Source organism: Pseudonaja textilis, chromosome 8 (genome assembly GCF_049901715.1).
Source record: "Pseudonaja textilis isolate UNSWEBS1 chromosome 8, rPseTex1.2, whole genome shotgun sequence".
NCBI classification, from domain to species: domain Eukaryota; kingdom Metazoa; phylum Chordata; class Lepidosauria; order Squamata; family Elapidae; genus Pseudonaja; species Pseudonaja textilis.
The window spans coordinates 25,669,182-25,695,520 of NC_141997.1; the positions used below are offsets into that span (position 1 = coordinate 25,669,182).

The 26,339-nt window shown below is 37.3% G+C and overlaps 1 protein-coding gene across 1 annotated transcript; it reads right to left on the reverse strand.

Moving 5' to 3' along the window:
- Positions 1 to 2,917: 2,917 nt before the first annotated feature.
- On the reverse strand, positions 2,918 to 26,012 carry TEX29 (testis expressed 29). Its single transcript, XM_087938567.1, has 3 exons — positions 24,484 to 26,012; positions 18,606 to 18,716; positions 2,918 to 15,761 (listed from the first exon to the last, which is right to left on the reverse strand). Exons 1-3 carry the CDS (start codon positions 24,662 to 24,664, stop codon positions 15,688 to 15,690), a joined length of 366 nt encoding a protein of 121 aa, XP_087794693.1. The 5' UTR covers positions 24,665 to 26,012; the 3' UTR covers positions 2,918 to 15,687.
- Positions 26,013 to 26,339: the final 327 nt, after the last annotated feature.

The following is a 26,339-nucleotide window of genomic DNA, read 5'->3' on the forward strand; positions in this document are numbered from 1 at the left end:
TGAAGGCAGCGTAGTTCTAGGTTTTCTAGGTCTAGAATGTCAAGTCTGGTGGCATAAGGTATTCTGCAACGAGTAGAGGAGTGGAGAACTCTTCTTTTGAAATATTTCTGGACTTTCTCAACTATATTAATATCTGATATGTAATGCGGGTTCCAGACTGATGAGCTGTATTCAAGTATTGGTCTAGCAAATGTTTTGTATGCTTTAGTTAGTAGTGTGATATTACCAGAGAAAAAGCTACGCAGGATTAGATTAACAACTTTTAATGCCTTTTTGGCTATGTAGTTACAGTGGGCTCTAGCACTTAGATCATTAGAGATCTTACACTGGGACAGATCGTGATTGGTCCATGTGATGTGATGATGGGAGTATAGGGGGTGGGTTGTAGTTTGGGACATTGTGGGAAGTCCAGGAAACTTTTAGTTTCGATATACCACAGATGTGCCAGGTGCTATTCTAACAAAGGTACTTTTGAGATAATGCTTGTCTCGGAGTTACTGGTTGGAATGTCAGCATTCCAGCAAACCTCCATTCCAATTTTGTTAAAGAAACTTCATTCTATCCTATATTATAGAAGAAATTATATGTCACTTTTGACTGTGTTATTTATTTTGTAGTGCATTACCCAAAAGCTATATGGGCCTTTTAAAAACCTTGGATATGGTCCCTGAAATCTCCAGTCATAATAAATTCATCATTGGCTATTAATACACGTTCTGAATGTCATGTTAACTCTTATTGGTTGAATTAAATATTACTAAAATAAAATGTAACATTTCTCCTGGCCCCATTTATTATTTTTCAAAGTAAAGGCCTTAGCTGTTTTAGGCTCTGGGCTTTGATCTTTAGAGATTTATGGAGAAAGTAAGTATTTAAAGAACCAGATATTTATATGCATAACTTATTTATTTACAACTTTTTACTCACAAACATGCTTATTCCATGTTATAAATTCAAGGAAATAAAAGCCAGTGTTTTATAGGTAATCCTTGACTTATGACTACAATTTTTGTTGCTAAGTTAAATATTTGTTAACTGAATTTTGTTCCATTTTACAATCTATTGTGCCACAGTTGTTAAGTGAATCACTGTAGTTGTTTTGGTAACAGAGAAGTTTTCAATGGAGAGAGGCCTGGATTAAGAAACTCTGTAGTCCCAATTTGAAGGGGTGTGTGTGTTCAGGATAGCCAGCCTTAGAATCTCTCAGGTTATATCTAGTAGGTTAGAAGCTTATAGCTCAGTGTGGGATTCATTTTTTTTTTTTACTACCAGTTCTATGGGCGTGGCAGGGGAGGATACTGTAAAATCTCCAGTCAGAGGTCTATTTGCCGGTTCTCTGAACTACTCAAAATTTCTGCTACTGGTTCTCCAGAACTGGTCAGAACCTGCTGAATACCACCTGTTGTAGCTTTAGTTTGGCAAGATTTTTAGGTATAAGCAAGGGTGGGGTTCAAAATAGCAACCAGTTCTCTGCCTGGTTGCTGGGTGGGTATGGCCATGATGGGTGTGGCCTAGTCGGCCTCCTGCACTACAGCAGGGTGGGCTGTTTTTGCCCTCCTAGGCTCTGGAGGCTTTTCTTGAGCCTCCGGGAAGGCAAGAACGCCCCCCTTGAGCTCCAGAGGCTCTCTGGAGGCTGGAAACAGGCTCATTTCAGGCCTTGCGGAGCCTCCAAGAGACCTGTTTTTCACCCTCCCCAAGCCTCCACACGGGCCCTGCACTTACCTGGGATCCAAAATGGGCCATGTGGGGACTCCTGGGAGGGGCAGGGTGGGGTGGCCGGAGCCAGCCAAAGATGCGATTTGCCAGTTCACTGAACCGGCCATAAAATTAACAAGTTTGCCTGAACTGAGGTGGACCAGTAGCAGCCCATCCCTAGATATAAGCAAAAAAGGATTGAACTCATTTGGATTTCTCTGTATTGTTTCTAGGCTTAGGCCTGGCATTTAGTCATTGAACGAATTGGTCATTAAGTGTGATGCCCATATCACAGCTTCTTTCATTTACCACAATTCCAGCACTCCCAGTTGTGGTGGTGAAGTGATTTCATGGGCTGTTAAGTAGATGGAGTCCCAGGTAAGGTTTGTGGGGTATTTTGGGGGTGGGAGAGATCGTGGAAGGCTCCTTGATGAAATCCAAACAAGATTATCAGCCCGTGAGCACTCACACGTAGATTGCACTGAGTTTTCCAGATCCACAGACCTGCCTGAGGCATTCTGCACTCCTTTCTTTACCATACTGCCTCTATGATCAGAAACAAAAAATCCTGTCTGCTAAAGTACAAACAGGATGTTAAACCAGTGAGCCAAGAGACACTAGCATGAAGCCTGTACTAGGCTTCCCAAAGTCTCTCTCAGCTACTCAAGGCACCCTGCACTTCTTACCTTACCAAGCCACCTCTCTATTCTCTGCTTGGATTTCAGCTCCCCCTCAACTCTGGGGGCAGGCTGAAAAGAGCTGCCTGGGAATGGATTTCAGCTTCCTCCATGCATAGAAGGAAACTTTTGGCAGGGTGTAGAGTAGAGCTGAAATCTTCAAATCTTCTGCTTCCCACCAAAGGAAGTCAGCTTCTCTCAGCAGGCAACACTTTAAGCCAATCCCCAGTGATGAGAGGACCCCCCTTGGCAGGCAACAGCAGCTTACAATATTTCCTGCCAGCTTTCCCACTAAGATTGCAAATGGTGATTACATACATTATCGCAGGGCACTTGGCAACTGTTGTAAATGCTAACAGGTTGTCAAATACCTAGATTGTGATCATGCAATCAAGGGGCTGGTAGTGCAACATTTTATGATGGCCTGAAGTACTTTATGGCCGGAATCCTAAACACCTTTCCTGAGGCTATTGTAATTCTGATGTCAGGGTTCCAAGTAATACATCCATTGAAAGCAAGACTCAGAGACAATTGAATTCCTCAAAGATTACTTTTATTGGAAATATCATATTGGCACATATCTAGTGAAAACTGACTCTGAAGACTCCCGCAGTTTTCACCTTATTAAAAGTAAACGATTTTCTACTTTCTCAAAACAATCAGTCACATGGTCCAATCACTGTTGCAGTCCAACAACCAGGTGCCATCACTCTGCCTTCTTCCAACCAGGTGTGAGAATGTCCTTGGTTCCCAAGAGATTTTGTTTTGGCTACAAAAATCCCTCTATCTCAAATCCCCCCTCACTGACCCTCAGCTCCAGTGTGGCAACACTGAAGAGGTCAAAGTGGATTCAGGTCAGGACAGCTTCAGGGTTGACATCCAGACCACTGTTAAAGAATGGTCATGAGTTAAAGATCACCTGTGCTAAATTCTGGACATGAAATGTTCATTAATTAAGCTATTAGAATATACAACATATGATGTTTACTGTGAGCTCGACCATTATTCATTTAGTCAGTTATCACCAACCTGATGCTTACCAGAAACATTGATCAAATTGCAGAATTCTCATCCTGGTATTTCCACAAACTGAATTGGAATTCTAAGAATTAACATATAAAATCATTGAGAGCAATAAATTTAATCTGGCCCCGTACACTGTGACTGGGATTATCAACATTTTAAGAAAAGTTTTTTCTTGAGTTCACCAATTTGAATACTTGAAGTTGATGTCTTCATGAATGTTTAGTATGCAGAATACCTATTAATCAGCATAAACATTCAGGACAAGTTATAAAGACATCTTACATGACATTAAAGCATCGGACTAAAAACCAGGAGATTGAGTTTTAGTTATGCCTTAGGCACAAAACCAGCAGATGATTTTGGGCCAATCACTTTTTTTCAGCCCTAGAAATGAACAATGGCAAACCACATTTGAAAAACCACGCCAAGAAAACTGAAGCAACTTGTGCAGGCAGTCTCAGAGAATTGGACACAATTGAACAGAAGAAAAGAACAAGAGTTACATCTCCTCAACTTGCTTAGACAAATTTAGGACAAACTATTCTCCAATAAGAAATATTTAGAGCAGCACATATTAGTCACAAATCCAAAGTAATCCCACTTGATCATTTTGTCCTTAATTTTTTGGAAAATTGTTATGCAAGTGAACCTTGAAGCAACTAACAGACATAGAATAACAGAGTTGGAATGTCTTCTGAGCCAATCCCTTGTTCCAGCAGGAGATCCTATATAACTGCAGATGAATGATTGTGCATTCTTCTTTTTAAAATGCTCAGGGATGGAGCAACTTCTGAAGGCAAGGTGCATTAATTGTTCTGTCACGAAATTCTCCTTATTTCTAGGTTAATTCTCTCCTTGATTAGTTTCTATCTATTGTTTCTTGTCCTGCCTTCAGATGCTTTAGTGTTGACCCCCTCTAGTTTGTGGCAGCTCCTCAAATATTGCAACACTGATCTCATATCACCACTAGTTCTTTTCATTAAACTACCATAGACATGCAACTTTTCTGCGTATCTTTGATTTCCAGTTTCCTAGTAATCTTTGTTGCTCTTCTCTAAACTTTACCCTCTTTCTAGAGTCTTGACATGTTTTTAATATCGTGGTGGCCAAAACTAGATATTATCTATAGATTATTTTCTACGTATATAGTATCAATCTCCTGCTTTCCTGATTTTTGAAGTTAGAGGAATCTTTTCACCCATCGTTTTTGTGCTATTAGTAGTAATTTATTATTTAAGAATGAGAAAAGCAGCACCAATAATTTTATAGGGTTCAGTATTTCCTTGTGTATTTGCCTATCCTGTTTTAAAGAAATGTAAAGAGGCAACTCTACTTGTTGATAAGAACATATGAATAGGTTCCAATTTTCATTCAAGGTGTGCCACAGAATTTAGTCTGCTACTGAAAACGTAATCTCTCTTGCCCTCTCCCTGAACTAAAGTATTCAAAAGAGGAAGAAATGAAAGTGCAAGACTTTTGAAAAAATACAAAAGAATCAGAGGCATACTTCCTATACTTTCTTCTATGATGCATTAAGTATCAAAACATTAAAAAGGATTTCCCCCCTTTTTAAAGTCCACTGTTATTGAACTGGAGACGTTTAATAGTGAGCAAAGCAGCGTTTTCTTTAATACAATTCTACTATTGATTTCTCTAGTCATTCAATCAAAACGATTCTGACAATTTTTTGAAAAGATACATTACCTTGATGAAAGATGCAATATTTCTCATCAAAGAAAGCACAGGCAAATATTACATGGAACAGAATACTAAACCTTTGTCTCTCAGTAAATGAAACAATGCACTAAGCTTGCTGTCTTCATGCATTATTGTGAACTTGTTAAAAAGCAGGAAGTTCTTACTTTTTCTGTTGGTTCTGGCACTAAGAAACCAAACAAAATTTATTTCTACTTTCTTAAATAGAAGATGGCATAGTATCCAAAACATCTCTGCTTGTGCAGAAACATTCACAAATATACTTTTTATAAAATTAATACCTAATTTTTTTTCCACTATTCCTAAATTCAAAGGGGAATTAAATTTAGCCTATTTTAATGGTCTTCCTGTATTTGTCACAGAAGGAACTTTTTAAAAAAAGCCTGTATGTGGACTAACGCCATTGAAACTGCAGTTTGCATTCTCCTTCACTGTCAAATCTAGGTAGACATTAATCTCCACTATATATCCCCACATTTAACTAATTCTTCCAGGCACTCAGGCTCACTTAAAATACTTTCTGATTAATACCCAGTTCATATTTCTAAATAAGGCAAAGTGTTGTTCCTCTATTTGCAGGAAGGCTGCTATACTTGTCCTTTTTTCCCCTAAAGAGGCAGAGAAGTTCATGAGAAAACAGCCAATTGAAGCATTTTTATGAAATGCTGGCCTATGAGAATTTATAAGGGGGAAAAGGTAAAACAATAAATAAATTCCAGATACGTTACAAATTCAAAAAATGCAGAATTCAGTAGCGAGAGTCTGAGAGTTCTTCACACACACACACACATAGACCGTCTGACAATGTGTGCTCCCATATGGAAGGGCCATTGGAAGTCAAACACAACCCTGATGCGGCCTTCAATGAAATAGAGTTTGATACCCCTGTTTTAGAGCAAGCACTGGATCAAAAATGAAGGGTGATGAATTAAGGTGGACTTAATACAGGAGCATATTACCAATAGTGAAGAAATATGTTGAGGTGATTTGGGCATAGACGAGAATTAATGAGAACTGAATTGCAAAACAAACAAATAAGGGAAAAGCAAATGGGTCAGAAAGAAGCATAAGAAGAGCAAGAAAATAATTGATGTTGGAACTGAAACTATAAAAGAGAGATGAGAAACAAGGTGAGAAGTTTAAAGAACAAAAGACAATGTGCAAACTGGTATACAGACATGGTCGAAACAAGGATATTTGCGAAGATGGAATAGAGAAGTACACTCGATTGTGTTGGTGTAAAATAGATACATATTTCTTCTTCTTCCCTATTTGCCATCTTTAATTTTTTTCATTCAAAATTCTTACTATTTTTCTTGATTTTTTATAATGCTATTCACTACAAAAGTAGATGAGAAATGATACAGGTAGTCCTCGACTTACAACAGTTCACTTAGTGATCGTTCAAAGTTACAACGGCACTGAAAAAAGTGACTTATGACCATTGCGATATCCCCATGGTCACATGATGCTTGGATGTTTGACAACTGATTCACATTTATGACAGCTGCAATGTCCCAGGGTCATGTGATCACCTTTTGTGACCTTCTGATAAGTAAACAACGGCAGTGATTTACTTAACAAATGTGGCATTTAAAAATGGGACAAACTCACTTAACAAATGTTTAACTTAGCAACATAAATTTTGGCCTCAACCTGTAGACGGATGGGGGCATGCTCACAACCTGTTGTTAACAGCGAACTGGTTATTAACGTTAAGTACAGCCCACCTCTGGTCCTAGGCCTGGTCATCTGAGGGACACATATTTCTTATGTTTACTGTATGATCCAGCAGACGTGGCACATATCAGGTTCTAAACAGTGCCATTTGATAGGACCCAGGAAGTAGGCCTTTTTTGACAAAGTATGTGCCCTCTAGGAAAAATCTCCCAGAGACTTATGTGGCCCTCACACTGTCTTATTTAAGCAAAATTTTAAAACCTGGATCCGTTCCTTGGATTAGACTGGATGGTGGAGCCTCTGTAGGGATAACCGGTTTATTGGAAATAACTTTCTGCATATAGCTGCATTTTTATTTTGCTTTGATACTTGTTTTATTTGTTTATATTGTCATGAAATTATATTGTGTACTGTTCAGTTACAATGGAGTTGGGAAACTTATAAATCCAATCACAAACAAAGTCCCACTTTTCAGTGGCTCTGTGCTAAGCCTGATTAAATCCGAATCTGATTTGCTCAATCTAAGCTATTTTTTGTTGTTAATATTCCTAAAGGGAAGAACAAGAGTAATCAGGTTCATAACGTATTTGCTTTTTAACCATCTTTAACATGAACACAATGACATTTTAGATGACAAGGAGCAGGTAGCTTTTTCTGCACATTCTTGGACAAATACAGTACAAATACAAAAGCTTTAGTTAGCTGTTTCAACTGATCAGGAAGTTATGCGACAATGGTGCAAAAAGTATCCTCTGCATAAATCTTCATGTGTTAATGTTGAATTTCTATCCCTTCAATAGAAGGAAAAAATGCAGATTAGAGGACACTATCGGTTTGAATAGCTTTTCCCTTCTATTGTTATCCTGTTAAGTCCTGCTGAGACACAGAATAGGCAACTGTATGAATGAAAATTCAATAGCGTGCTTTTCTATGCAAAAATCAGCAGATCTGGAACACTTTTTTTTACTTTATAAAATGTGAAAATTACTGAGCCTAAAATCATATTTTCCATTATTCGGTAACTCTTTTTCCTTTGAATATATTCTATCAAATATTCAGACACAACTGAAGTTTAATTAAATTACCCAATGTCTTGCAAAATAGAATAAGGAACCAAGAAATATACTGTAGATATAAACACAGGAATTTATCAAAAGAATTTTAGAACATCAGTGTTCTAATTCTATGAAGTTCTAAATTGACTTTTCTCCTCATTAGAGAAATTTGGCATTAAAAAACTGTCCTACATTCTACACCTGATCATTTCCATAATAGATAATGTAGTTATCAGCAGAGTTATATTACTTCACCTGGAACATTTTCAACCATTTATCACAATGTTGATCTTTATTTTAAACATAAAATCAGGCAATCATTTATGTCTCCCATGTTCTTTGTATTTATTCAAGGATATTTAACAGGAGACAAAAGGTGACTTATTCATTATTCATCCTGAACAAGGCAAGTATGGCAATTTGAAAAGCCTGACATTTGAGCTTTTTGCCAACACTAGCAAAATTATATCCTTCCCATTGTAAATCAATGAAGTAGAATCATTGTGCACAAAAGAATTAAATTGCCTTGTCACTTTAATAAGGCCACCTTATATACACCCTTCAGCCAGTGCCATTGTGCTGAGAAAGGGTCCATCCTTTGCCCCAGCTGCCTTAGATCTCAGTAGGCATTCCAATTAAATGAACATCCTCTTAGTCTTTTGCTGTATTCAACCCTTCACCAAAGAGAAGGAGAGAAGTCAGAATGTCACTAACTCAAAACTTTGTATCAATGGAATGTACCCATCAGTAGGGATCTGTAATTCTCCCCATAATTTCTCTAAGTTTGGGGGAAGGAAGAGATAGTTGTCTAACTGATGATTATGACAATGAGGGAAGCACTCAGGAAATAATCAGTTGGAGGTTTTGCTCTTTGGGATGAAAATATTATATTGAACAGGGATTATAAATCTGAAATGTGCGACTAAAATATTTCATCCAATGAAGAATATGAGAGGCATGGAAACCAGTGTATAACCAGAAACCAATGTCTGAATTGATTCAAACTGGACTGATTTTTCTTGATATTTTTTTTTGCAAGCCTTATTAAACTGATTTTTTTTTCCAGTATAATGGGGATCTTTTTTAGCCATTTTAGATGTCTAATCAATTCCCTTAGAATGTTTCTAATTCATATTAGCATTAATGGAACAGAAGAGCAGCTTCAAATAGGTACGAAAAAGAATTTTTTTTGGGGGGGGGGAGGAGAGTGAATTTATTATATTCAATAAGTATGACCTGGAAGAAAATTTTCATCTTTAAAACTCTGCCAACCATTGCACTTGTGAAACTCTGAAAAAGATACATTCTTGCATTGTTTTAATAACTTCTTGAATAACATATGTTGGAACGGTAAAAGAGATGGAAAAGAATAAAACCAAATGATGGGCCAAGGAGCAAGAATAGCTTGAGTTCAACTAACATTTCAAGATTTCATTTCAAGATAGTCAGAAAATGTTGATGCCAAATGACCTTTTTCTGAAGGAAAATTTGACAAGACCAAGCAAAAGGATTGTTTCTTTAATATGGTTACCATAGAGATTGGTCCTTTTTAAAAGACGGGGTGGTGGAGGGAGAATTGATGTACATTTGCAATCAGCTAGTGCCTGTAACAACAAATGGGCTTGATAAAGCAACACTCCAAATTTAACTCTAAACAAAAAAAAGTGTGCTTGAGATTCAGGGAAGAATAGAAGCTATTCAAAAAGATGGACAAAGAGGCATTTGATGATGAACTGGGAAGTATTGTGCTTGAAAAGAATGTACTTGCACATAATAGTGGCCCAAGCAATGATTTTACCATATATACTAAAATAATTAAATTCCCTAACAATATCTGACAAGAAATACCAGCCGGGAGACATTGACAGCATGGGATAATGATTTTGGTATTTCCCTATGGAGTTAAAATGCAACAAAAGGTAGAACATATTTGGAGAAGGAACTATGCCGATAATGTTGACCAATCATGTATGCATAAAGTTCTGTAAGATTTCACAAACCTACCAAAGTGGGAACAGGTTGTTGGGTTTTTGCCCATATTTTATCTTATCTTTGATCTTGCTTTAAAAATTGGATAAAACTGTGTATAGTTGTATATATTTTTGTATTGTTTTGGAAAAAGATTCATCTGTCAAGAATAAAATGAGTGCCCTGTGAAAGATTATACCTTACTCCTACACAAGGCTTTTACTTAGCTGATTTCTCATGCACACTTATGCATTACCTGTTGAGCCAATCATCTTTCAGATAGTTCTTTTCTTTTATGGACTGCAGTTTGATGCATACAGCAAAACGATGAGGCATTGTAAAGAAGTTCCACAATCTCCAACAAGAGTGGAGAAAGGATCATCCCACTGACAATGGTCCCTTCTCCCAAAACAAAATAATCAGTCTAGGGACTAAAGCAATAGCACTGCAAAAGGATGTCCCTTCTCTATTTAATCATATCAAATGAGGCATAGAACAATTGTGGCTAGGTAACTAGGACTTTTTTTTTTTTTGAGATATTGAGTGGATCTACTTTCCACAATGACACAATAGATAACTTTAATAACTAATAAACAATCAAGTCTAACTAATTAAAATCTAAATTATTTTTTTGCAATTCTGCAGTTTCAGTGAAAACTAAATGAATAAAATGCATGCTTAACAGTTAATAAAATCCATATAGCGACATAGTCGTTTTCCTTACATCTTCAGTACCACCTTTGTTCAATATTCTGAAATATATCTGCAGAAATAACATAGCAATAATGTTAGGAAGCACCGCACTTCAGCTCAGATCTTATATATGTAGCCTTATGGGTCACTTACTTAATGACCACATTGATTTATTTGCCTAGGCTAGTAGTATTTATATGCTAAACAGTCTTTCCTAGGTTAGAAACAGGTGTTTTTTTCAACTCTATATGAAAATGCTGAAATTGGGATCTTCTACACTGAAAGTATGTGTTTTATCACAGAGCCACCAATCTTAAGCTTTCATTGCTGAACAATAAAATGCTAGTGTCACTTACTGAATAGCTTATATGACTGGTGTAGAGGCTATAATACAGGAATTGGCATCCTGGAGAACCCAGGTGTTACTAAACAAAGGCTACCAGCATTCATAGAAAGTACGGCCAGTGGGGAGGAATGCTACTCTCCTCTCTAAAAATTATTTTCACCTGAATGCTTCAGAGCATGTTAAAGCATTGTAACAAAATGAGGAAGAAAAAGTACTAGTGAGATGTTCTTCCTTTTATATTGTTCTTCATGATACAACCAGTCTCATATATTCAATTTGTGAGGTAAAGAATGTAAGGGATACTCAGACAAATAACTTGGGATATAATCTGCCATCGAAATGAATGGAAGCAGATGAATATTCATTTGGACTGCACAAATCGTATCTAAATCAAGTTTTACATCTCTTGATCAGTTAGTCATCAAGAACTAAGAATTTTATGGACATTTTACTGATTGCTTGGCCAAATTAGTAAATGTTAAAAGTTCCGTGCTTACGTTCACTCATTGGCAAGTGGGAAAATCTACCCAATTTCCCAAACAATCTACTGATTAACAGGTTTACTCTGTACAAAGAATATGCCTTTTTTATAGAAAGGAATAATAGCAGGAAAACAAGGGATGTTATTTCTAGAATTCCAACCAGCTGCCTTTGCAAGCGTGTGCCTCTTCCATCTCCACTAAAACTTCTGGCTTAAGCAAAATAACAATAGAGAAATAGCACCACTATAAAGATGGCGAATGGACTACAAACTAATTGAGCCCTCCTACTGCCTTTGTTCCCATGTTGAGCCTTGCAGAAAATTCCAATTAACTTACATCATAACAGTCACTGCAAAATTTCCAGCTGCTTTGAAAAACTACCAGAGTGCTTTCTATAAAGTTCACTAAGATAGAAAATAATACAGCATAGTCTAAGCAAAACAGTGGAGGATCAATGGATTTTTTATTTTCATTCATCACACAATTATTGTGCAAATGGCAGACGATAAAGCCTAGAAAAAAGGGCAAAAGGTGGATATACCCCATTAGTATAGTCTGTATATTAAGATAGTAGTAGTATCTCTTATACAGCATTTCAGAAAAATATAAGTTAATAATTTGTAAACTCTAAAAATATTAAATTATCAACATCAGCAAAAATTAACATCTGACAAAACAAACAGAACACTACAATAGGTCCATACAAGCCATAATGCGCTTTATTAAATGAATGGGTAAATTGCTCCATTGTATAGTAAAGTTTTAACACCCAGAATATAAATCACATCATTTGCCTTCTGATGTCAGAACACAAATCTGATAGTTTGCTGTTTTTAATCTCCCGAAAATACTTGTGTTTCGGGACAGACTAAATTATTTCAGTTATCTCTAGTGAATAAAATCATGACACTGTTTCAGTTTAGCAGGATACATAATATGCTTACATTTCAAAGCATCAACCTAGTCTTCTTCATCTTCCTCCTCTTCAGATTCACTTGTACTATTTGTATCAGCTACACTTTCCTTATCTTCTTTGTTTTCCTTTTTCTGAGATGACAAGTTTTCCTTCCCACCTAAACAACTGTAGTGACATTCAATTATTTGATACTTATACTTTTAACCGTATTTCCTTTTCCTTCTTGTACTTCATGCCTTAATATTGTTGTCTTACAATCTCTTCTTTTCTATGCCTTGCATAACACTGTTTATCCCAAACAGAAATAGCATAATGGGTATATATGTATGTATCAGAGGTGGTAGTCAGCAGGTTCTGACCAGTTCTAGAGAACTGGTAGCGGAAATTTTGAGTAATTTGGAGAACTGGCAAATACCACCTCTGGCCCCGCCCCCATCTATTCTCTGCTTCCCAAGTCCCAGCTGATCAGCTGGGTCTTCTTTTGTTGTCCCATACAGGAGGACGGAACTGGAAAGCAGGTTAGTGAGGTGGGGAGGGAATGGGATTTTGCAGTATCCTTCCCCCAGGAGTGGGGAGGGAATGGAGATTTTGCAGTATCCTTCCTCTGCTACACCCACCAAGCCACGCCCACAGAACCAGTAGTAAATTTTTTTGAATCCCACCACTGGAGTATGTATGTACATCTAGTAGTGGTTTTATTTATTACTAAGTAGTAATAAATAGCAACATAGCAGTATTCTGCAAAAGATTCCTGCTTAATTGGTGGGTTTCAAAATAGGGTGGGAAACCTAGGATTTTTCTAAAGTTCATCAGCAATTCCAAAATGACAAGTTCCTGAAAATCAGTCACTTACAATAGGCATGAATAACTATTTGTGTCTTGGGCTTGGACTGTCATGAAGCATTTGTTTGTTAACATGTTTATATTTAATGTCTGCATATAAAATTTATCAGGAATATTGTGAAAGTAACCCTGTATCTTTGTAAGACCTAAAAAAACTATTCATCCAGAACACTTATTTTCTAAAAAAAATGTTACCTGCATTTCAGCTACAAAAAAATTATCCACATTTATTGTTAGGAATGTAAGGCACCTAATACTTGGGTTGGAAAATATATAAACCAAGATAGACATTTTAATACTGTCTCTTTAAGAGAATGCTAAAACTGTAATTGGGTGTGGTTCCTCAAATGGCCATAAGATGGAGCCAGAAACCTGGGTTGTTTAGTTCCTGTTCTGTTGTTCTGGAGAGTGTTGCTGTTCCTATTGACTATTGATTGTTTGCTGATCATAGTTCTTCTTGGGTTTGATGTAAGTCTGTTACTGAACTGGACTTTGTTATTGAAGTATCCCTGGACTGAAAACTGACTGCTTTAACTGCGAATGACTTGGACTGCTTGTTTGGATTTTGCTTAAGCGTTTATTGGAAGTAAAAACCTACATTTTACTATACAGTGTATCTGTGTGCTAGTTGTGTGTTATTCTTCACTACTCTCACTACGTCTCCCTGTGTGCGCTCATTCTCCTAACGGGGAATTACCTCAACATTTATCATTAGTCATAAGCAACCTTATATCTTAAGATATTTAACTTTATGTATTTGTGTGTATGTAATGTCTTAATGTCTTAAAATATTTAACCTTATATGTAAAGATATTTACTCATGTAGTAGGGTTGTATTACTATTATCCTTTTATCTTTAGTACCACTACTACTACTATTACCACTATTACCTTTTCCTATTTATATTTTATATTACTTTGTTTTTTTGTATGTATACTGAGAACTTATGTACCAGACAAATTCTGTTCTGTTCTAGTCTAGTCCAACCCAGTCCATACTCTACCCTACTCTACCCTACTTCTACCCAGGGGCTACTTAACTATTTTGGGGGGTCCAAACATCAAAATAAATGAGAGTGTAATGCATAAGTTTGAGGCTTGTTTTGTTCATATACTGTGAAGATAAGGGGAGTCCTACAATATGTTTTAAATTTGTTAAAATATACTATAGGACTAGCAATGCAATCTTCATGGTTTTCTTGCCTCAAAAAGGATGAGAAATTGGTCTGCCAATTTTTATCAATAGTGAACAAAATGAAATGCTCAATACTACATAGCCCCAGAGTCTTTGGTTGTTATTCCACTGCCATAAAATATGATTTTAAAATTATGCATCAGTTTACACATTACTTTAAACAAGATCCATCAAGATATATGATGTGCTTGGGTGGCCTTAGGTGCATGTGGCCTTCAAACCCATGTTTTTCTGAGCTGTACAATCTTCTTTAAATGTGATCACCAACAATTGGTGACATGATTTCCCACTATTCTGAGACATGAAACACATGGAAACTCTAATATAAACTGGGACTGCACAGATAGTTCTTGACTTACAACCATTTGTTCAAAGTTATAACAGCACTGAAAACTTAGCAATTGGCATGTATTTATGATGGTTGCAATATCCCGGGATCATGTGATCACCTGTTGTAACCTTCTGACAAGCAAAATCAATGGGGAAACCAGATTCATTTAACTACCATGTTATTAACTTAACTACAGCGGTGATTCACTTAACAATTGAGGTAAAATGGTTGTAAAATGGGACCAAATTCACTTAACAACTACCTTGCTTAACAGTGGAAGGTTTGAGCTCAATTGTGGTCAAAAGGACTGCCTATACATTGCTTTGGACCTAAAGGCAAAAATGTTTTTGTGATATATATATATATATATATGAACACTCAAATAATATCTCTCCTTGAAATAACTGTATCTCTTCCTAGCATTGTGTGGCAACTGCAATACAATCCCAGGAAAAGACACATTGGTTTAAGTTGCACAGGTGCTACCTTTGTGTTCTGGTCCAGTACTTTTTTGCATTTGAATTGGGGGTACTTTTCTGTGCTTGTATAAACTCTAAAATAATTTTAGAGTTTAGTTAATAATTAAATAATTAGTAAATAGTTAATTTTATAAAGTAACCTCTCCATCACACTTGTTTGATTACAAAAAAACAACAACTCCTAGCCAAATCAATTTACATGACATAGGCCTTGTGCACTTTACATCATTATCTTGCTCTTTGTGGCTTTCAACTCTCTTATGTGCAGTCTTAGTTCCTAGTTTGGTGAATTACAGGAATCAAGCATTTATGCTTAAATAAAGATTTTCAATAAAATAATGCAATAGAAATTTAATATAAATGTATATTACTAGACTGACCTCTTGTAATATTTTAAAACGTCCCTCTATAAATCAGAATCCATCAATGTACATATGCACACATAAACAAGAGTAAAAAATCCTTTCCTCCTCTGCACTGTATATGCCCTTAAGAATATTTTCTTCATTTTTTTTCCCCCTGGAATACTGCCAGCAATCCATGGAAGATCAACTTCTGAGCAATCAAACCTACTTAAATCATCAGCTTACCTTTTCAGCATAAATAAAGTGAACGCTGCCAGTATAATAACTATTAAGGCAATAAATGCTTTCATATAGCCTAAAAAAGTGGAAAAAATAATTTATTCAACCCTCAAATAAGATAAAAATATATATTTAAAAATTTATTATAAGTACATTTAATACAAACACTTATTTCTAAAATATCAGCAGCTTTTAATGACTGCATCACTACTTGCATCAAAATAATAATGCTAAAATAATGGTCTGTGAATGGTGATGTCATCACACAAATGCCATGATTAAGTTCTTGCATCTCAACGTCTAACCCAAGTACACAACCCAAGTACATAATTTGCAAAGTATCATACATCATTGCACAACTAAGGATGGACATGACAACCCGGGGGATGGTTTTAAAAAGCCAGAATATTCCACTCAATTGTAATATACTTTCCTTTATTTACTGATTTGAAAAGAGTGGAAGATGAAAAAGAAACCAGCAGACCTGCATGTTAGTCTATGCATTACAAAAAGTTGTGTTTTAAGACACCCTCTATTTGAAGGAGGATGAAGTGTACCAATTTAAAACCAGACAAGCATAAAGGAGAATAATATTCATAATTTTGCCAGCAGGTATTCAGATCTTCTGAATGGCTGGCTAATTCCATTTTTACCCAGTTTTGTGAATGACATACAAATACACACACTAGATCAGCAGTTCTCAACGTTTTGTATTTTACCATTACAGATCATAGAACCTGGGTTCTACCAATATTGAAACAAAGGCTCATTTTTTTAAGAGAAAGTCCTCCTAAAAATGAAGGCTAATCAGAATAAGGTTATTTTATTTCATTCCTAAACCCAGACATTCCAAGGCTCCTCCACCCCTGGACTCCAAGAAACAAACTTGGAGATGGGATGGTCCCCTCCCCTCTTTCTCACTGGCTCTTGAAATAAGGAATCACAACTCATCTCAAATATTTCTGCAAATCATCATAAAATTATTCTGGTCTCCTGTACAGTGACAGAGGACTTTCCCAGGACACAGCTAAGACAGAAGCTATATAGATTTAATTCTCTTTTGCAAAGCCCATTTTCATTCGCTTTAAAAGTATTCTACAAATTTCTCTCATTAAATTGCAATACAGCCACAGTGTCAAGTGTGAGTGCTTCTTAGGTAGTTTATAAATCCACTTGACTTGTCCACACCTTGGCCTCACCTGAACTGCTGATTATGAATCTTTATATTAGGTTCACAGCCTTTTAATCTGCCAGACTCAAGAAAGATAATAATAATATATTTATTCTACAGCATTTCTAAGCCATTTTGAAGAGACTCTGGGGAGTTTAGAGAAAATGGAGGTGCTACCTTAATAACATAGTAATTAATTCCTTAAATCAATAAATAGTGCCACATATTTTTCTTTCAAATATTATCAGAGAACTCTTATTTTTGGGCAGCAAATAAATGTACAAGTTCTTTAGAATGTTATATTCTGTACCCTTTCGGTTTTGGCTAATAAATAATTCAGAACCATGTTGGCTTAAATGGCTGTTTGCTTATATGAAACTGAAGAATCTCTATCATGAATCAGATACAGCATTCTGTTCATCCAATGCTTACAAAGCAAAAAGAGAAATGCAGTAGGACACTCACCAAAGCTGCCTTCATAAAGTATAAACAAAATCTAATTGTAAAAATTATAATCAAGAATTGCTGCCCCACCCATTATGTCCTTCACCCCAGCCCAAGTAAAAATGGGCTTTACTAGACTGAGCTTTTTTCCCCAACTCTGTGCCTGGCAAACAAAGAGCTCCAAAAGAGAAGGTTATCTACTTTTAAGTAAAATTCTCCTTCATGCCTTCCTTCCCAATGTGAAAGATCTAAGGCATTGACATATCTGGAGATTGTGATGCAGGGTGTTTATGAAGTTTTGCTCTCATTTGCAAAAGTGTATGATAGTTGGTTGCTCACTAGTAATCTTCCAGAAAAGTAAAATGTTTTAACATCTACTTGCTTTGAGGCAACACAGGTTCCTGAGAGAGAGAACAGCAAGGTGCATTTTGAAAACAAGAGGAAAGAGGGAGGAGAGATGAACATTGTTTACCTTTTCTCGCTTTGTGTTGCATATTTTATGCCTTTTTCATTTTATAACAAGATAAATAACTCAGATATCTAAAAGTGACTTGTTCTGAGAGAGAATTATGAATACCAACTCAGAATAATTTTCCTCAGTTTTAAGCTACATAACTCTGGCTTCTGTTGTATATCTTATTAAAAATGGCCTTTATTCACTACACATGTTAATATATGCCCTGTATCAATGGGGTTTAGGACCTATGTTTGTAGTCATCCAAAAGTTGTAGCTGTTGTACAGTATAAAAATATATCCGTTGTTTTAAATTTAAATATTTTAAAATAATTCCTTTTTTATTTCTACCCCATCCTAACTACTTTTACAAATAAGTCAAGGTGGGGAACATATCCGACAACACCTTCCTTCTCCTGTTTTCCCCACAGCAACAATCTTGTGAGGTGAATTGAAGTAAGAGAAAGTGACTGGCCCAAGGCCACCCAGGCTTGGCTTTTGTCGCTAAAGTGGCAGAAGAACTCCTGCATTTCCAGTTTTTAGCCTGGTGCCTCAACCACTAGCAATATATTTATATTGTACAATTTGTCTTCTTCCTTTCTGATGGAAGTCCACCTTTGTTCCCCTTAATGTCAAATCTGTTTTCTACTTTAAACAACAAATAGCATTAGATTCATTTGAAAAATTATCAACCATACTAAGAAGTTGCAAGGGTGTCTATAGAGAGATAAGCCATGTACATCATGTAATATGCAAATAACACAAATATTTGTTGCCTTTTGCATAGTGTCGTGATATCACTGTACTTTTTATCAAATGAATATTGTTGAACTACTTTGACAATTACTTACTTGGTACAGCTTTCTTATAGCATGTCTCTTTGTGGTAACAGCATCCTAGCTCTGTGCACTCAATCCTTGATACGTTTGTCTGACACACTTCATAAAAAGGAAGTTCACATACTTCAAAAAAACCAAACAAACCCAAAGTTGTATACTTTATATATAAAATTCACAATAAATTGAAAGCAAGAGATCTATCAATCCAATTCTAAACGATGGCATCATTTTATTATGAATTATATTCATATCATAAAACCTATGAGCTCTCAGTAAACATTAATACATTAGGATCCTCACAGAATTATTGAAGGAGGAGCAATAGTGATTAAGTGGAAGGCCATTAATATATGCATTTCACGAGACAACTGTGGTGCAAGTGTTTACTGATTGTCTAAATGTAGAATATTCCACATTTTGCCCAGGAATTCAAGACAGCATATATATCACTACCTCCTCTGACTTTTTACCATAACTAAGTTATATACTATCAAGAGAGCACAAGAAGCAGGAACACGGAACTGAGAGCCAAGTGTATGAGCCCAAATCATACCATGTGATTCCATGGCTAAAGGTAGGTTTGAATTTAGGTTACCCACTGTCCCACCCAGACTCCTCCTGGACTCACACCTTCTGCTTGAGGAACAGAGAGCTGGTGTGACTGGGGAATGAGCTTTGCACAATTTAATTTTGTGCACCAACTGGGCCCCTTTCTGGATCAGTAGGCCCGGTTAACAGTCATTCATGCCTTAATCACCTGCTGGTTGCTCTAAATGGGTCTGTTCTGAAAAACCATCCTGATGCTACAGTTAGTTCAGAATGCAGTGGCATTCTGGGTTTTTCTTGCTCTGTTCATATGATACAACTACTCCACAAGTTGCATTGATTCCCAATTGCTTTCCAGGTACAATTCATGATGCTAATTATCACCTTTAAGGCCACCAATGCCATAGAACCAGGTTATTTGAGGAACTGCCCTCTCACAGGGTTTTTGCCTAATCTATATGCTCTGATAGAGAGGGTGCAGTTCAAGTCTTTTCATTGAAACAATGTCATCCTGAAGGTCCCAGAAGGTGTGCATTTTCAATCAAGGTCCCTATCAGTGGTGGGATTCAAAATTTTTTTACTACCAGTTCCGTGGGCGTGGCAGGGGAAGGTTACTGTAAAATATCCATTCCCTCCCCACTCCAGGGGAAGGATACTTTAAAATCTCCATTCCCTCCCCACCCCACTAACCTGCTTTCCAGCTCTGTTCTCCTGTGCAGGGAAACAAAAGAAGACCCAACCAATCAGCTGGGACTCGGGAGGCAGAGAATAGATAGGGGTGGGGCCAGTCAGAGATGGTATTTGCTGGTTCTCCAACTTACTCAAAATTTCCGCTACCGGTTCTCTAGAACTGATCAGAACCTGCTGAATACCTCTGATGCCTATCTTATGAAACTACTTATTGATGTCTGCCCCAAGGACTATGTTTTCAACAGTAGCTTCTATGTTTAGGGCCTACAATTCCAAACGCTTTGGGTGCATGTGTGGGCTCATACATAGCATTCAATCACAACTCTTTAAAACAGACATGTCATTTCCAGGACTCACACAACAGTTGAAGAGGGAAGGAAGAAGGAAGCCACATAATTCTGGGAAATGATATTGCTGCTTTAAAGAGTTGCCAACAGGTGCTACTAGAGCATTATGCTCTGAGGCCTGTTTTATCTTTCAAAGCAAAGGCCTACTATCTGGAGGCAGCGGCAAAAGTGTCTGCAGCAATGGTCATTCAGCTTCAAAACAGTACATACAATCAGACAAAGCCCTGCCTTACCTAGTATTATTTTTTTCTTTGCAAAATTGCAATTACTTCAGTTATATATTTGCTAAGCTTTATTGTATTCTATTCTTGTTATGATTGTATTTCAGATGTTGCAAACTTCCCAGAATCCAATTGGATTGAGGTAATGAATAAATTTCAGAGAGAAAAAGAGACGGAAAGGATCTGCATCTTCAACGCTTTTGATTTCAGTGACTGCTAAAAGTTCCAAAGTATTATCCAGTATAACAATCCTGATTAAGACAATACAATAAACTTTCACTTGAAATCAGAGAGGAATAGACACAGAATTTAAATTTCACGTCATATCTGCTTTGAAATATTGTATGTACCCATAACAAAATTTAAGGCCAGAACTCATAAGAGGAACATTGTTCCTTATTGTAAAAACTTGTAAGAATTTGTGTGCTCTTCCTATTTTCAGAGCTTCAACTTATTTATGGTAATTCAGATTTTTAGGTAATTACCACAAGAGAGCGCTCCTCAGCAGTTTATAATATCTGAAGAAGTTAGTCCACAGATCCTAACTACTCAAAGGGTGTCAATGTTAAAAAAATGATGGAAAAATATTCTGAAATAATTATTCATAAACCACCAAAATCATAGCAATTTTATAGAATATATACGCAACATGTTAGAAGTAAATAAAATGTTACTAGGAAACAACTTGCATTTACAACTATAAATTACCAAAAGCAGATGCAAACCTTTCACTGATATACAGATAACCTACAACCATTTATTTAGCGACCATTCGAAGTTACAGTGGCATTGAAAAAAAGTGTCTAATGTCCATTTTTCACATTTACAATCATTGCAGCATCCTCCTGGTCATGTGATCAAAATCCAGAAGCTTGGCAACTGGATTTTAGAGGAGGGCGTGGGGATGAGTCAGGAAGACACCAAGGTGCAGGGAGTGATTGGGCCATGGGAAGGGGAGAGGCCAGGAACCTCAGAGAGGCCTCCAGAAAACAACCAGTTGAACACCAGGCTAGAGAAGAAAGGGGAGATGCAGTCGCAGCTGGAGAGCTCAGGCACCCAATTAGAAGTGCGGGGTAGCGAGGGAACACAGCTGCAGCTGGTCAGTGGGGAGGAGGAAGAATTGCCTCCGTCTCCAGATCCCAGAGTATGCGGGACTGAATGGGGCGGGGGGGGACTAGAGGAAGGTGAAAAGATAAAGGTTTCAGATTGGAATGTGTCCCACCTTGCAACAGAGGTTGGCGAGGCTACTAGCAAAGGCAGCCTGGCTCGTCCTAAAGGGCTTACGCTGGCTGGCACACGGAGCAAAGTGACACTGGAAACAACTCGCCTGTTTCCTGTTGTTCATGTGTTCTGCCTTTCTGGCTTCTGCTTCCACACCTGTGCCTTGACCCTGTGACTGGACTTTGGACTTTGCAACTTGGATTTTGGACTTGGACTTGGGTTTCATGCGTTGTGCTCGGAGTGTAAGCTTGTAACTGGTTTTCAGACCGGGAGTGTTGACTTACAGACTTATTCTTTGTCCTCAGACTTGAGGCTGGATTCATTGGGTTTTGTGTTTGTTTAATGAGATGAGCCCTGGAGAATAATATTAGGGGCTTGAAAAGCCTCAATAAACTATCGTGGTGTGCAAATATGTGAGTGTGTTACGATTGTTATACCGTAACAATATACAATTGTTAACTTCACTTAACAATTAATCAAAATAAGGCAGTGGAAGGCACTCCAGCCTGACAGCTTTGTGTTTTCATCTTCCTTTAGCTTTAGCTGAATAGTTTTTCCCTCCAACTCTGGATGGGGGAAAAAGAAGAATCTCCAAGTAATGAGCTATAGTGGTGAAAGCAAATGCTTCTTTTCAGTGAGATATACTAAATAAGGCAAATTTGTTGTACCCAGTAGCAATCCAACACTTAATTTTAAAGAAATTCTTAATTCTTTGTTTTTGTTTAATGTAAGAGTAAACAACAAAGTCCAAATGAATACCTGAAACATGAGAGCAATATAAAACAAACCAATCATACACACGAAATACTGTTTCATCAAAGTAGGTTCAGGCTCCTAGGAAGATTCAACAATCTGTGTATGAACAAAATGCTATCACTCTATATTTTAAATTACAAATTACAGATAAACATAACCTAGTAAATGAAGGCAGAAAGATTCTTATCAAAGGTAACCTTACAGATAACAGAGTTGGAAGGGACCTTGTAGGTCATCTAGTCCAACCCCCCCGCCCAAGCGGGAGACCCTACACCATTTCTGACAAAGGGCAGTCCAGTCTCTTCTTGAAAGTCTCAAGTGAAGGCACACCCACAACTGCTGAGGGCAAGCTGTTCCATTGGTTGATTGTTCTCACTGTCAGAAAGTTTCTCCTTATTTCCAGATTAAATTTCTCCTTGTTCAGTTTCCATCCATTATTCCTTGTCTGGCCTACAGGCACTTTAGAAAATAGCTTGACCCCTTCCTCCCTGTGGCAGCCCCTCAAATATTGGAAGACTGCTATCCTGCCTCCCCTGGTCCTTCTCTTTACTAGACTAGCCATGCCCAGTTCCTGCAACCGTTCTTCATATGTTTAGTCTCCAGTCCCCTAATCATCCTGGTTGCTCTTCTCTGTACTTTTTCTAGAGTCTCAACATCTTTGCCAATACCTTGCCAAATTTCTATGGATAAGAAAGGCAAAATAATTCTTATCAAGTGCTTTTCATAAAATACTTGCAGGTGAGCCTAGCAGAGAGTAAATTGGTACATAATTACCCATATTCTTTGACACATTATGCAAAGTAACATAGCAATAGGAAGAAAGTGTTACTATTGCTTTAGTCATTATGCTAGTGTCAGTTTCAATCTTGATAAAACATCCATCCATACTGGCATGTATGTAAAACATACTCAAGCCCAGAATCTCAAAGAAAAATTAAAATATAAAACAATTAGCTCTTCATTTATTCATCTTGGCTTTCTAAACATATTAACAAAATAACATTTAATAATATATCTCTATGTACCTTCAAATTTCTCACTGGGTCATACAATTACTTTAAAAAAGCTTTTTATTTTATTTTTTGGAACCTAAATTAAAGATCAATCAAACACTCTCCATATACATGAAGAACAATCACATTTAGAGTTTTTGAACTACAAAAATGGACTAATTATTTAAGGGGACTGGTGTTAATAACGGGATACCAAGTGTATGAAGCTAGGACAAGAGTGATTACTAATAGGGGGAGAACATAATATTTGACACACAATGTAAGTGAAATAATGTGATATATCCTTGTTAAACCCAGATGAGCTTAGTTCTTATAGCAATAGCACTTAGACTTATATACTGCTTCACAGTGCTTTACAGCTGTCTCTAAGCAGTTTACAGAGTCATCCTATTGCGCCCAACAATTTGGGTCCTCATTTTACCGACCTTGGAAGGATGGAAGGCTGAGTCAACCTTGAGCCTGTGACACCCAAACTTCCAGACTGCTGGCAGCTGGTATTCAGCAGAAGTAGCCTGCAGTACTGCATTCTAACCACTGCGCTACAGCGGCTTTTGTGGCGCTTATTTTGTATATAAAAGAAATAAATAAGTTTGGTCATAACTTTGATTTACTGCAAGGCAGCATGACATTTTATAAGTGTTCTTGCACACTATTTTATGCTTTTTTATACACACAAACCAATTAAATACTATTTACATATTTCTTCATAGAGGGTGTGTTAATATTAAAAAGCACTAATACACTTTCCTTTGTAAGGCTGGCAAGGCTGCTTTTATTTTTGCTTTATTTATCAAATTTGCAAGGTCACCTGACTCTACAGCAACTCTAGGGAGCAAACAATATTAAAAGCAATTGATAATACCAAAAAAATACAAGATACATACAAGTCTTGCAAAGACTGCAGCTGTTTGAACCCTTTAAGGATAGTATTGTTTGTCTCAACATCTTTTGCAAAGCATCTTTTTGTAACACTTTACCCCATCCTGCTATTTAATACATGAGCTTTGATATATATTATTGTTCAAGTTGCTACTATAAATCATCATAATAAGCATTCAGCTACCACAGTATCAACAGTCATCAGTTCCAAACTTACCTGAAAAACCATAGCGAAGAAAGTTACTTCTTTTTTCCAGCTGAAGAACCCTTGACTCTGACTGTGTTGCACTGTTGAACTTAAAGGACAATTTAATGCATGCACCTGAAGCAAGCCACAGTAGGCAAAGTACTAGAAAAATAAACAGTTGATTCTGGTCCTGTTTTTCTATGCATTTCATTAATGAGGTTATTGAGATCAATCTATAAAAAAGACCGAATATAGCTATGAATAAAGAGAGATGGGGTGGGGGAGTGGAGTGGCCAGTAGCTTACTTTTAGAAAGACTTGGCAAAATCAGTATTTCCATTTACAAACAGTAAGTCAGTCTAAAGAGTATAGCCATACAATTGGCTCATCAACTCAGTCTACTTAGTCCCTCTCCTACTATGGTGGAAAATGTAACTGAGACATCACAGTTCTGTTTTGTGTTGTCATTAAACTGGTCACCACGGCAACTGATTATTGAAAAGACAGATGCAAGGGGAAAAATGAAAAACAGAAAGAGGGTCTGGTTTACTCTAAAAGATGTAGAATAAAATGTGCTGCAATTAGAAGGCTCTTCTGAGTACATCAATACATTATGAATATGACCTGGATAGTCTTAATATGAACTTGTTAATCAGTAATTTGGTTAAAAGATTTTTGAAGGAACTTGGCAAAACAAGTAAGTTTCATAATTAATCCTGAAATTCACTTATCATGTGTATTTTCTAATATAGATAAACTGATCTACCATGTGATTCTGGGTTTTTCCTTAGCTATGACATTTTTACTGCATTGTTGGATCAATGGTACTTAACAGTATAAGAAAATGCTTTGGCTAAAAATTAATAAAGAACTTCTAAAAACACTACAGGTAGTCCTCAAAATAGAACTGTAATGGAGCTTACGTATTAGGGTCACATGGCTTGACAGCCATTAAGTGAGATGCCCTCACTTAAGAGGTGGTATTCAACAGGTTCTGACCAGTTCTGGAGAACTGGTTGCAGAAATTTTGTAGTAGTAGTACTACTTTTGTATAAGTAGTTCGGAGAAACTAGCAAATACCACCTCTGACTGGCCCCGCCCCATCTATTCTCTGCCCCTCGAGTCCCAGCTGATCAGCTGGGTCTTCTTTTGTTGCCCTGCACAGGAGAACGGAGCTGGAAAGCAGGTTAGTGGGGAGGGAATGGGATTTTGCAGTAACCTTCCCCCAGGAGTGAGGTGGAAATGGAGATTTTACAGTATCCTTCCCCTGCCACTCCCATCAAATCCCATCCACTGAACCGGTAGAATCCCACTGTTAGTGACCCCCCCCCTTCTGTTATGGCTGTTAAATAAACATGTGAGTTGTTAAGCAAAGTAGCGGGTACCTCGTCATGGGTAAAGGAAGCCCTGAGAGGCTTAGTGCAGGCTCAGGCCCCACCTACCCTAGGCCTCTCTCTCCCCGAGGCATCTGGTGTTCCACTCCCTGCCTCTTGGGGTCCCTGCAGGCTTTGGCCTGCTGCCAACCCAGCCGCCCAAGGCAACCTAAAGCTAGACAGCAGTATTCTTATGAGCCTGTGTGTTGGGTATATGAATACACCAACTGGTTTGGGTGAATGAATATATAAAACCTAGTTTTAAGCGTTTGCAACTTTAAGCTCCAAACTGCAATGTCATTGCATAATTATGGGTGCGGTTGCAGGCTGCAATATTAGGCAGTGAGAGAGAGACGTAACACTTCCTGGTTTCTGATCCTGGTTTCGAGTCCCTGGTCTGATTGGTGGTTCCTGGTGTTACTGATCTCTGGTCTGTCTGCCTATTGTTTACTCCTGTATGAGATGTCTACTGTGCAAGATACTTCTCTCTACTGAACACAAGGACTGTTTGCTT